A 13,087-nucleotide genomic window follows, 5' to 3' on the forward strand; every position below is an offset into this window, starting at 1 on the left:
CCCCCATCTAAAAATTCTTATCGCAGCCTTATCAAAACCAGTTTTTCTGCATGCCTTGAAGTTGCTGCCCCTCCTCTGGTACATTCAAATCCTGCCGTATATCCTCCTCCCCCGCACGTCGACCGCTGGTCACCACCAATTTCAACAGCACGCCATCCCGAATCCTTATAAACGACAACAACAACAACAACAACAACAACAACAACAACAACAACAATCAAGCTTCCAATAGCTGACCTCCCTGTGGCTGCTCCCTCCAATCATGCGGGACTCCTCCCCGGACCCCGTGGACAACTCTACGGGCAATGACAACCACACGCCCGGGCGCAGCAAATGGACTGCCAAGGCCCTCGTCCGGCAGGCCGAGAAATCCCACCGTCGACTGCCAGGCATCCGCAAGATCCCCCTGCCAGCGATCGGGATTATCCTGTTTATTGCTTTCCTGAATGTGGTTGTGTGGATTGCCGCGGCGATTGTGCTGGTACGTGCCCCCACTTATCTATGTCTAGGTTGTTGATACGAGAACTAATGAACGCGACAGCGATACCATCCGTAAGCCCTACCTACACCTCAGTAGTAGCAAAGAGCAAAAGATACTGACCGCGGACTCGGGGCGTAGATCCCTCGTCTCCAACGCCGTGCTTTCCTACACCCTCGGCCTGAGACATGCCTTCGATGCGGACCATATCTCGGTACGCTCCCCTCCCTCTCTTCTTCATATAAAATATAACTAACCGTAAGAAAGGCCATCGACCTGATGACCCGGCGCTTACTCGCGACCGGCCAGAAACCCGTCACCGTGGGGACGTTCTTCTCGCTGGGTCATTCCACGTACTTTGCCTGTCCCCATCCTTTTTTGATCATGAGACTGACCTCCGCAGAATCGTAATCATAACCTCCATAGTCGTAGCCGCCACCGCGGCAGCGATCTCCTCGCGCTTCGACAGCTTCAGCACCATCGGCGGCATAATCGGCACATCTGTCAGCGCCGCCTTCCTGATTTTACTAGGCCTCATGAACGCCTACATTCTGTACAAGCTGTACCGGCAGATGCAAAAGGTGCTGAATCTGCCGGAAGACCGGGCGGACGAGATCTGGAAGATCGAGGGGGGCGGGATGTTGTTCAATGTGCTGAAGCGGATGTTCAAGTTGATTGATCGGTACTCCTCTCCAACCACCATTCTCATTCTGCAGATCAAACATACTGATGCTGATGATGCAGTCCATGGAAAATGTACCCCCTGGGTATCCTATTCGGATTGGGATTCGACACCTCCTCCGAGATTGCCCTGCTAGGGATTTCGTCCGTCGAGGCGGCGAAGGGGACGAACTTCTGGGTGATTCTGATCTTTCCGGCGCTTTTTACTGGTACCTTCCATCTAATCACCCTCCCCCCTCATAGACATGGTAAAGCTAATGCAAAGAAAAGCGGGAATGTGCCTCCTCGACACGACGGACGGCGCGCTGATGCTCTCGCTGTACGTGCAGCCGTCGGCCAACTTCCTGCCGCCGAAGAGCGATGCCGCTTCGGATGCGCCTCTCATTTCTGGGCCGGAGGAGCAGCAGGATCACGCAGAGCAGCAGCAGAAGAACCACCGCGACCCCGTCGCGTTCCTGTACTACTCGATCGTGCTGACCTGCCTCACGGTGATCGTGGCCATCGTCATCGGCGTCATCCAGGTTCTGACCCTTGTGCTGAACGTGGCGAATCCCACGGGCAAGTTCTGGGACGGCGTGCAGGTGGCGGGGGATTATTATGATGCTATTGGCGGGGGGATCTGTGGGTGCTTTTTGGTGATCGGGGGGTTGAGCGTTGTGGTTTATAAGCCGTGGCGGCGGTGGGTGGCTAGGCGGTCGGGGAGGGGGTTTGCGGTGGATGTTGAGGGGTCGCAGGGGGAGGGGGGGTATCGGGATGAGGTTGCGGATGGGGAGGGGGCCTTGGAGGTGGGAAGGCAGGAAGTGGGTAAGGGGGTGTCTGAGTCTGGGGTGAAGGGGGCTACGGCTTCAGTTGCGCCTGTTGGGGGGCCTTCGAGGTGATTTATTCCAACACGGTACTGGAAGTTGAAAAGAATGGGGGATCTGAGGGTTCTCCCCCATATACTTATATTATTCCTTAGCTTTGGATTGGATTTACAGGGAAGCTGAAAGAAAGGGGGGTCCGGGAGTTCTTCCCCGGGAACGCTGTGCATCCAGTCTTTATGGATGCAGATTGAAGCTGGTTATGATAGAGGAAAAGTTTTGATTGTTATGGATATATTGATATCTTTGCATTTATGGAGTTGGTATTCGAGTAGGGAGGAAAGGTCATATACTGTTTCTGGAGAATTTCACTGAATCCTGGGGAGCTGAAGAGAAGGGGGGTCTGGGGGTTCTCCCCCAGATAGTCACATTATAGGATATATATCGGGCTTACTGGGAAGCTGAAAAGAAAGGGGGTCGGGGGGTTCTCCCCCGGAACGCTTTACGAGGAAACGTTTTGGATGTTATCAGGTATATCGACACCCTAGGCATTGGTGGATTTGCCGGTATCGGCTGTCGGCCTGTCAGGTGAAATGCCGGGTCCACTTACGCATCAGATGATGCCTGAGGCATGTTGTATGACTGACGTCAGTCATCACAGCTGAAGCACCAGTACTCAAACTATTCCAATCACACTCTCTATGAAGATGCAGTAACGCAGTATATTCTCACTATTCCTTAAATACGTTTCTTATGTACATTCTATCTATACCCGACATGTGGGATATACTCGGAGCCATATAACTATATAACTACACTATTTAAGAGCATGACATAACCACCGCTGTACATATCAAGCATGTCCGAGACAGACTCTCCCTCAGGGAACGACGACCCAGATCCATCTACGCCTGACTTCTCGGCCTGTCCACCAATTTACGTGCTCCAGACGCACCTCACCATCGAGTCCCTCCACGACATCGAAGAGGAACTTGTCCGCCGCAACGCACGGCTGACCTACGACATCGACGAGGCCGCTCTCATCCTCGGCAAGCTCAGCCAGCCCAAGCGCGCAGCACTGGAACTGCGCACGCTGGGCGTGTGGACTGAGCCAGCCCAGAAGTCCGAAGAGCCTCCGCCGGCCAAACGCCGCCGAGGCAATGCCTATGCATCCGCCCCGGGGGAAGCCGAGGCCATCGACCTCAGCACGGAGACAGAGGACGAGGAAGACGGGATGAGCAGCCATGCTACCTCCAAGCATCTCCACGTACCTGCCAAACCAACCCCAGACACACCGACCCTGACAGTTGTCAAGCTGGACTGGCTCCACGCCTGCCTGCGCACAAACACCATCCTCCCAACCGAGGAGTACACAGTCTATCACGCGCGACGCATCGAGCGTCCAGCCCAACCCAGCCCATCCCCAAAGAAGCAAACGCAAACATCAATCCTCGCCCGTGCCAAAGCAGACGCCTCAATGCAACCCCTAGCATTCCAACGAACCCGCGCCTACCAACCCCGCCACCACCAGCAACAGCATCAGCATCACCCCCGAACCCAGCCCCCAGCCAACTCCCACCCCCCCAAACTGCACCGGACCACCACCTCCGAAGCCGAAGACCTAGGCAATCTCCCACCACCCCCATCCTGGATGACCGCGCCCGACAACACCTACGCCTGCCTCCGCTCCACACCGCTCCACCCACCCAACGAAGCCTTCATCAACGAACTCCTCACCATCCGCCACATCCGCGAACTCACCCTGGACGAAATCGGCGTCCGCGCCTACAGCACCGCCATCGCCAGCATCGCCGCATACCCTTACCCGCTCCGCCGACCAGCAGAAGTAGCAGCACTACCCGGGTGCGACGCCAAGATCGCGAATCTGTTCTACGAGTTCCAGCAGCTGAGCCCTAGCTCCAACTCAAGCGGGGAGAGTACACCGCGTCCCCCGGATCCATCTCAAGCCAATCTCGGGCAAGACACCCCGGGTGCACCGCCACCCCAAGGAGGGAGACTCAGCGCAACGCACCCCCTAACGCACGACCCCACCCTCGCCACCCTACACACCTTCTACAACATCTGGGGCGTGGGGGCCAAAACCGCGCGGGACTTCTACTTCCAGCGGGGGTGGCGGTCTCTGGATGATATCATCGAGTACGGGTGGGACAGCCTGACGCGCGTGCAGCAGATCGGGGTGAAATTCTACGATGAATTCCAGGAGGGGATTCCGCGGGAGGAGGTAGAGGGCATTGCGGGGGTGGTGAGGCGGCATGCTAACTCCGTTATTGATTCCCGGCGGCAACAACAGCAACGCGACCACCCCCACCCTACCGCTCCCGCTCAACACTATGATAACAAGGAGGATGAAGATGAAGGGGTAGAGTGCATAATCACGGGCTCGCACCGCCGCGGCAAGCCGTTCTCCGGGGACGTCGACCTGATCCTCACGCACCGCGACGAAGCCCTCACCAAGAACCTGATCGGGGATGTGCTGCGCAGTCTGGAGGGGGAGGGGTGGATCACGCATACGCTAGCCCTGCACCAGGGGCATTCTGCGCGCGAGCAGGCGACGATCCCCTACCGTGCGGATAATGTGGTTAGTCGGAAGATGTTTGATAGTCTTGATAAGGGGCTGGTTGTTTGGCAGTTGCCTCTGGGGTATTCTTATAAGGGCAAGGGGGATGCAAATCCCGCTGAGGGGGGAGGTGGGCGACCGCACCGCCGCGTGGACATCATCATCTCGCCGTGGCGGACGGTGGGGTGTGCGGTGCTGGGGTGGTCGGGGGACAAGACGTTCGAGCGGGACTTGCGGCGGTTTGTGAAGAAGGAGCGCGGGTGGAAATTTGATTCGAGTGGGGTGCGCGAGCGGGCAGGCGGGGGGTTGGTGGTGGATTTGGAGGGTGGAGGGGAGACGTGGGAGGAGAGGGAACGGTTGGTCATGGAGGGGTTGGGTATTGGGTTTCGGCCTGCTGGGGAGAGGTGTACTCGGTGATTTTCTTATCACTTCGTGATTTTGTATATTGGGGAGTTTAAGCGAAGAGGAGTCTTGGTCTTGAGTTTACTGAGAAGTTGAAGAGAAGGGGGGTCTGGGGGTTCTCCCCCAGAATACTTATATACTAGGAATTAAGGTTGAGATTGCTGGGAAACTGAAAGAAAGGGGGGTCTGGGGGTTCTCCCCCAGCCACTTTTATAGTTGGTTTGGGGTTGAGGTTACTGGGAGGCTAACAGGAAAGGGGAGGGGAAGGGGAGGGTCAAACCATACCATATTTCACATTGTCTCATAGAGCCGTCTCCGAGTAAATACACGCAACAAAACACAAACACAGCCACATCAGGCTTCATCGTCACCCCCACCCCCAAAATGAGACAAAAGTTAGACATACAAAGAAGGAAAATCAAAAGGCCACAAAAGCAAAACAGACAATCGTTACACTAGAGCTCGCGAGCTGGTCATTTCTCCATAGCGTCCTCTTCCTCTCGTGGTATCGTAAGCATTTACAACTCTCATCTGGCCGCCCTCGTCCGCCTGGCTGAACGCGTACCCGCGCTGCTTGCGCATGCGCTGCACCTGCCGCACCTTGCGGATCGCCTTCTGGAACTGCTCCATCCGCGGCCGGTAGTCCTGCACGTTGTACTTCTGGATCTCCTGCACGTGGTGGTAGTGCTGCGGGAAGTACATGCGCTTGGCGTACTTCCACGCGTAGTCGCGGAGCAGGCAGATGCAGGGCAGTATCACCACCAGCAGGTAGAAGGTGGGCGACTTGAACACCACCGGGATCGTGCCGTAGTACTCGGTCGAGAAGCCGATCGCCGGGGCCGCGTAGCCGTAGGCCGGCAGGAAGATCAGCCAGATGATCATCGAGCCGGGGATCGCGATGAAGGTGTATTTGGTCCAGATGTTCGTGATCAAGGCCGCCTTGCCCAGCACCGTCGCCAGCGCAGCCGTGTACAAGGCCTCGGCCCAGACCCAGTGGCCCGCGGTTTTGCCGTCGGCCTGGGCACCGTCCCAGATGAAGAAGAGCTGTCCGACGATGTACAAGAGCAACGAGTGGTAGAACCCATTGGCGATCCAGGACCAGAAGCTGTGTCGGCGGAAGAACAGACTCTTCTGACCCATCTGGTACAGCTGCGGATACCGATCCAGCAATCGCGCAGAGATGAACTGATCACAAATGCCCATGGCGAAAGGGGGAAGCACGGTGAAGAAGACGTTGTAGTACGACAGTGTCCACGACTCGTAGATAACCTCGCCAGAGAAAGCGTTTTGGAATGAATACTATGCATGGTCAGTAAAGGCCGAGAAAGCGGCAAAAAAGACGTACCCAGAACTGCGTCATACAGAGAGCGATATTCTTATAGAACGAGTACAAGATCACTCGACTGATACGGTGGTAATTCCAGGCCCCGTGGACCAGAAGGAGCTTGCGCAGATAACGGAACTGAGCGATCGACACGTCCGCAGACCGTGCAGCCTGCAAACCCTCAACACCGCTGATACCCACACCGACATGGGCGGCCTGGATCATAGACACGTCGTTGGCGCCGTCGCCGATCGCCAGAAGCAAGGACTTGAGGTGTCGTTTGACCAGCTTGACCACAAGGGCCTTTTGCAGGGGAGACACACGACTTCTTGAATTAGTACAACCCCAAAAGAAAGGAGAGAAAAAGCGATAACAGGCAACCTACCAGCAAACAACCGCCTTGCATAACACCGCCAAGTCCAAAAACAACTTCTCCATGTCCTTCTCGAGAGCGAAGGTCAACGACCGGCCATCGATAATCAATGCCATCGCTTCAGTCTCGCCCGAAGTACCCTGGCTCTGAACAGCTTGAAGCTTTCTCATCAAATTATCCTTGGTAGCCTGGGCGCTTTCCTCGTTGACAATGAGCAGAGTCATATCCTCCGAAATCAGCTTACACGACATTCCAATGTTGATGGCCGTTTCCTGTCTGTCGCCGGTCAAAACCCAGATCTTGATGCCTGCCGTCTGGAGGGTGTGGATAGTATCCGGGACTCCATCCTGCAAGCGATCCTCAATGGCCGTGGCTCCGAGAAGGTAAAAGTCCTTCTCAATCAGTTCGGCTGCCTTGTCCAATTCATCTGCGCGGTTTCCGCTGACCGTAGTTGCGGCCTTGTCATAGATCTGGTACCACTGCTGGAACTCCGCTTCGGGAACCTCGCGCATCGCCAAACAAAGCGTACGTAGACCCTCCGATGCATATTCCTCCAGGTGTTGCAGCGTCGCCTCAACGGTCGGGTTATCAGGGTGCAGCCGCTCGAGAATAACAGTATCCGCACCCTTGGTATAGATACGGACCTTGCCGTCTGGGCAGCGGAAGATAGTAGACATACGCTTTCTTGTAGAATTGAATTCGCAGACGGCCAGCAACTCATACTCGTAGTCCTGACCCTCCACCGTGAAGATCACGGATCTGGGCTTGCGGTTAGAAAATCGATAGCCCAGCATCGCAGCACCCTCGACCAGCGCACCTTCATCCGGAGACGCTGCCTGATACTTGATCTTACCCGGCTCCTTCTCAGATCTCTCCGGAATGACGGTATGGCAAGTCGCAAGCAGAGTGAGGAAGTGGTGAATCACATCTGACGAAGGGTGGGAGCGGAGATTCTCCCTGAGCTTCTTGAAGTCATGAACGCCCACTTCGACACCGTCTTCCACAGTAGCGCGGCGGTCCTCAGAGACGTCCTCTCCATATTGGACACCGGCAATAGTGCATTGCTTGAACTCCATCATGTTACACGTCAGGGTTCCCGTCTTGTCGGAGAAGATATACTCGATCTGTCCCAACTCCTCGACCAACGATGACGTCCGGCAGGTTGCAGGGGTATCAGTCTTGTCGTAGTAAATGTCGAGATCCGCGTTGATCAAGAATGCCTGCGCATACTTGATAATCTCAATTGTGACGAAGAGAGAGATCGGAACCAAGTTCGAGTACAAGACCCAGTAAGTGAAGATGTCCAGAACAAACTGCTTGACAGCATTGGTACTGCCGTAGTCGAGGTACGTGAGTTGACTGCGTTCTGTTTGCCGGATAACCAGATCACCAACGGAACTGATCACACTGAGCGCCACGAGGATACCAACCAACATGAGGATCTGGACGTTGACCATACGCTCAACAGCCGTCCTTTTAATCGGGGTCGCCGTCGCGTTTCGCATCAACTTCGTTTCGTGGCCGGTAAAAACGACAATTCCATGCACCCAGGGGGTGTTGCGCAGGGTCGCACCTCGCAGGAGCAGTTGATCCGGGGCCAGTGGCAGTTCCTTCTCACCACCTCCCGCGTGCATAGTCAATGTGGCCTCGTACGTGTAAAGACTGCTGTTTGGCTGTTCCGATCGGACGCGCCCGGTCAACCGACTGAGATCCGCGGGACTAACCAAATGCGCTGTCTCCGGAATAGCTTGCTTGATCTTGAGGTTGGTTTCGCCGTCCAGATTCGCCGTTTCGATATAGCATAGACCCTCAGGCTCCGACGACGCAAGCAAGACCATATCGGCGGGAAATGGCTGCTCAGACTCCACGCGAACAATATCACCCACAGCGACATCAATCCACTTAATCTCATGGAAGCTCGAGCCTTTCAGTACCTGTGTCTTGGAAAAGTTCAACCCTTTATCAGACAACCTCCGCTTGTAATCCTCCACAAGTTCTTTGATGGCCGACACCAACAACACAATCAACAGCGGACCGATCGTGGTATACCGATTCGTGGGAGTGACATTCGGGATCTGTTGAAGAACGGCGGTGAACAGGAAGAACAGGTTGGCGTACTTCGAGAACTGCTCGAACAGGAACTTCGGGATGAAGGTGAAAATGTTGTATTTGGCCGTCGAGACATGGTTGTCTACGAATTTGTGCACGGCGTTCGCGGGCGGATTGTTCAAAACGATCATTCGAGGTCCCAGAGTCGACGGGTCGACCTTCCTGCGACCGAACCCGAACTTGAAGTCCGATTTCTTCGACTTCTTTCGAGCCCCGGTCGCAGCCGCCTCATCCGGATCTGCACTGTCCAGCCGAGCCGCACGACCGCCCGACTCCGTCAAGGGAAGATCCATTTCCGAGTACTCGGGCCCCATGCCCAGCATGTGCTTCGCTCGGCCCATCAGGCCACCGCCCAGACCCAGGATGCTGTTCCGCTCCTTCGCCTGGCGAACCCGGCTGTCGGGCTCCGAGTGGTGTACGTCGTCATCATCCAGATCGTAGTATCCGTGCAGCGACCGGTCGTCGTCGTATTCGTCGAGTGAGTAGCGGTTGTAGTTGCTCAGGCCGGAGGTGTGGGAATAGGTGCGAGACACGTCGGCTCCGGTGTAAGGATCGGTGAGGTAGCCCCCGGTTTGCGCCGGAGGGTGCGCAGAGGAAGTCGCATGGGCGCCCGAATGCGGCGGAGCCTGTCCGCCGACGAAGCTATCGTAGGAAACGGAGGGACGGGATTGGGGTTGGTCGGAGTCATCGATGTCGTACTGTCGCAACAGGTTGTCATCATTCACAGGCGGACGTTGGCCCGTGTTGTACATGGGAGTGGACTCATCCAGCAGCAGTTCCTCGTTGTGGCCAGCGGCTGGATGAGGTCCGGGAGGCCTACCGCTGGCCATGACGCTGAAGGCGGGCAGACACCGTTACTGCGAGGTGGTGCCCCAAGAGCATTGATTGATGGGGGAGGGAAGGGGTGAAACTCGCGCGCTGGGAGTAATGGAGGAAGGCGGAAACACGTAGTATTTGGGAGGAGGTGGTCGGAATTGAGTCCGGGTGACAGTAAGCGGCGGGGAGGGAGAGAAGTAACGCAGATGGGGAGAAATTCTGACTGCCTGGCGGTTTAGCTCAGATGCCGCGCAATTAGCGTTGGATCACCGCCCGTGGCTGGGGCCGGGAGATGGGGCGGGGCTCTCCGGGTCGAGACGGTGAGTAAATTAAGTTGTTGACTGGGAGACGTGCTAATTATATGCCATGAGGGGGGAGAGGATATGGTGTTTCAGAGTAGGAAGACGATTTGGCAGAGTCAACTCATTTCCACTGCCGCGTGGTTGAAAGTGGATGATGGATTGGAGAAAGGGAGGGATGAACACCTGCTTCCGCTTTAGGTTAGCGCCGCCTGACCGATCGTCAACTGCCGTCACGACTTTCTACAATCAACAAACAACAAAATAGCAGCAACAGCTTGGAAGCAGATAGATACTAAGACGCTAACCACAATATCATTTCAAGACTCAAATATATCACCACAGCTCGACAAAAACAAACAAAGTTACAAAAACATTGTACACTAAGACCATATCCATGCAAGAATTAGAATCTGTACCAGAAATTCATCTCCAAACTGGCAACCTCGTCTCAAGCTCGCCTCTGCAAGCCCCAATCACGTAAGAAGGAGCGGCCGTAGGGTTGAAACATATGAACAACACACGCCCACTCACTATCTTCTCGCCTCACACCATTGAACTTTTGGTCCAAACTCGGGTACGTCAGGATGTCATGGACGTCCATCAATACCTGAATAAAGTATATGTGATTTATGAATTCCTGCGTAGGTTCTTCGTCTGCCGTCCTCGGGGCGTATGCGAAGGCATCTTGAAGGCGCCCATATATCGCCAAGTGCAGCTGCTCTAGGAGGTCGCCGGGGATTTTGATATGGCGCCTCCACCATTCCTTGATACGTTTTGCCAGCCTCACAAAGTCGTCGGCATCGAGAATTCGACCACGGGATTTGACCGTAACTTTTACACGGAAATGCTCTTCCGCTGTCTGTTTCAACCACAGGGCAACCTTGTCGGTGGCAATTCTTGAAGATGATCTATCTTGAAAATCCATAGTGGTTCCTGAAAAGTGTTCAAGCGCTTGAGGATCGAATCGCTCGAGAAGAGTTGGATAAGAGTGTGATAAGGGGCTAAAATGCCTGGAGATGCCAAATAGGTTGCAGGAGGGAAGTAATATGATTTTTCTGCAACTTCTCTGGCTTTCGAACCCAGGACCACGACACTATATACCCACTAGTCTAGATGGATTGACTAAAGCCACCTACGCGTTGAACGATAGAGCAGGTCATGGGCTGTTTTAGTGCATGGCGATCAAACGAGCATCAAGCTGTATCCATTCATTCCAGAAGATTCTTGTTTCTCTGTCTATCTCCTATCGTTTATGAAACTGAAGCCGAAGAGGAGGTAACGTCGTTGTAAACGTGTCCAACGCGTTGTGCTCAAAGTCCTCACCTGTCTCACCCGGCGCGAAGCTTATAGAATATTGTGAAGCCAATACGGACACCGTGATGCGGAGGCTGAGCAGAGCGAGATTCTTTCCAGGACAACTGTATGAGCCTGGTGACGCAAGTTAACGATGGAACTTACCCAATCACTTGAATTGTGAATCGACCCGACGCTGCGGAAAAGTTGCGGTAAATGACTTACCCATTGCAAATGGAATGAAAGGCGCCCCATCGGTGCCCAGCTCGCCTTTTCTTTCACCCCATCTCTCGGGAATGAAACTTTTGGCTTGTTTGTAATATCTCTCGTCTGTTTGGATCAACTGAACCGGAACAAACACGTTGACATCCCCGGGAATGTACACCTCATCGATCTGGAGGCCTTCCGCAGGGGTTACCCGGTATCCACCTGTCATCACGGCTGGCCGGAGACGGAGAGCTTCATTGATGATGTCGTCAAGAAAAGAGACTGTCTTCACCTTGTCGTATGACCAGTCCTCGACCCCACCAGGCATAGCCTCATCTAAGAGTCGCTGAAGCTTGGCAAGAACATACTGATACTTAGCTAGGTAGAAAAGCACAGTAGCTAAGGTAGTCGCTGTGGTTTCACTGCCAGCGATAATAACCACCCGAGAGTCTTCGTGCAAAGCAGCTTCTGAAGGAGAGGCTGCTGCGTCGTCGTCCACGTAGGCTTTCAGCAGCCATGAGACAATATCGTCAGGATACTTTTCAGCGTCCCAGACCTGCACACCGCATTAATGTCTCAGCCAAACGCCGAACACGAACAAAGTAATCACGCACCTTTTGCTTCCTTTCTATCTCATCACCACACCACTTGAAGAAATCTGAATAGGCTGTAGTCGCTCCTGGGACACGGCTAACGAGATTCAGAAACCAAGGAACATGGCCTAGAACTCCCAAAATGGCCATATGGTCGTGGATTCCTTTGATAGCCGGATGCTCAACACCTGTTATCAAGTTTCCAAAGTTTTTTCCAAAGCCCACATCTCCCATCACATCAAAACTGAGAAACATTGACCAGGCGGTGGCGTCAATGGGATTTCCCAGGTTGGCTGCTATATGAGCGACAAGTTGATCGGCCTTCGCCTTGATCCGTGGTTCGTACACTCCGAGTGCTAGATATGCCTGGTCAATTTCCGCCGGCATCTTCCAAGAAGTGGCTTTGAGTAGAGAGCGCACATTTGATACTGAATCCTCGATCCCATGCCTTCCGTCGTTTCCGATGATCTTCGAAATCTCGTGTGTGGTGGACGGAGCATTCTATCGGATTGGTAGAGGCCTGCGCGTAGTAGGTTGACTTGCGACACTTTGACTGAGGCCCGAAGAGGACTGGTAAAGCTGATCTCCGGACGATGCAGATCTCTCGAGGACCTATGATTGGAGCATTTTCAGTACTGGTGGTGAGCACCTGGGAGTGGCGACATGGCATACCTGTCCTAATGAAGTCACCGTACTGTTTGTGGAGTTTCTCAATTTCCACATTGTATTGCACATTCCGTCCGGCAAGATACGCATCATAGAACCGAGACACCTTAGAACCTATCGGGCCTGGAAAGTGACGAAGACGATGAAAGCACAACCGATAAACCCCAATGCTCAACACTAGTCCTGTGTTGAAAGCGCCTGCAATCCAGCATACTCGGACCAGACTCTGAGTCACTGAACAATCACTTAGCGTAAGATAGGCGGCAAACACGGCAGATACCGAAAATACGTAGAGTATCAGAAGTTCATGAAGATGATCTTCCGTGGGAAAACTGGTGCGAAAGAGAGTGAGATGGAGGACAATCGCGAGTCCCGCAGCGGAACTTGCCAGGCTGAGCAGGTCCTTCCCGATGAAGTCACTAACGCCAGCGGACCAAAGCAACGATTTCGCTACCTCCATTGTGA

The 13,087-nt window shown here is 54.3% G+C and overlaps 4 protein-coding genes across 4 annotated transcripts; 1 reads left to right on the plus strand and 3 right to left on the minus strand.

The window, feature by feature from the left end:
* The first annotated feature begins 177 nt into the window (after window positions 1-177).
* ASPACDRAFT_1862849 (uncharacterized protein) lies at window positions 178-5,047 on the plus strand. The gene is made up of 9 exons (XM_020197807.1): window positions 178-481; window positions 542-552; window positions 620-692; window positions 746-831; window positions 882-1,160; window positions 1,223-1,368; window positions 1,430-1,944; window positions 2,828-3,896; window positions 3,969-5,047. Exons 1-9 carry the CDS (start codon window positions 263-265, stop codon window positions 4,952-4,954), a joined length of 3,384 nt encoding a protein of 1,127 aa, XP_020059846.1. The 5' UTR covers window positions 178-262; the 3' UTR covers window positions 4,955-5,047.
* Window positions 5,048-5,389: 342 nt separating this feature from the next.
* On the minus strand, window positions 5,390-9,575 carry ASPACDRAFT_49663 (aminophospholipid-translocating P4-type ATPase DRS2; the record flags this gene model as incomplete). Its single annotated transcript, XM_020202271.1, has 3 exons — window positions 5,390-6,238; window positions 6,285-6,588; window positions 6,649-9,575. 3 exons carry the CDS (start codon window positions 9,573-9,575, stop codon window positions 5,390-5,392), a joined length of 4,080 nt encoding a protein of 1,359 aa, XP_020059847.1.
* Window positions 9,576-10,311: 736 nt separating this feature from the next.
* On the minus strand, window positions 10,312-10,788 carry ASPACDRAFT_39126 (uncharacterized protein; the record flags this gene model as incomplete). The annotated part of the gene is made up of 1 exon (XM_020200549.1): window positions 10,312-10,788. The coding sequence occupies one exon, from the start codon at window positions 10,786-10,788 to the stop codon at window positions 10,312-10,314; it is 477 nt and encodes a 158-aa protein (XP_020059848.1).
* A 318-nt stretch (window positions 10,789-11,106) lies between these two features.
* On the minus strand, window positions 11,107-13,082 carry ASPACDRAFT_49664 (cytochrome P450; the record flags this gene model as incomplete). Its single annotated transcript, XM_020202272.1, has 5 exons — window positions 11,107-11,291; window positions 11,382-11,919; window positions 11,978-12,312; window positions 12,377-12,568; window positions 12,629-13,082. The coding sequence occupies 5 exons, from the start codon at window positions 13,080-13,082 to the stop codon at window positions 11,107-11,109; spliced, it is 1,704 nt and encodes a 567-aa protein (XP_020059849.1).
* Window positions 13,083-13,087: the final 5 nt, after the last annotated feature.

Source organism: Aspergillus aculeatus (genome assembly GCF_001890905.1).
Source record: "Aspergillus aculeatus ATCC 16872 unplaced genomic scaffold ASPACscaffold_2, whole genome shotgun sequence".
Lineage (NCBI taxonomy): Eukaryota > Fungi > Ascomycota > Eurotiomycetes > Eurotiales > Aspergillaceae > Aspergillus > Aspergillus aculeatus.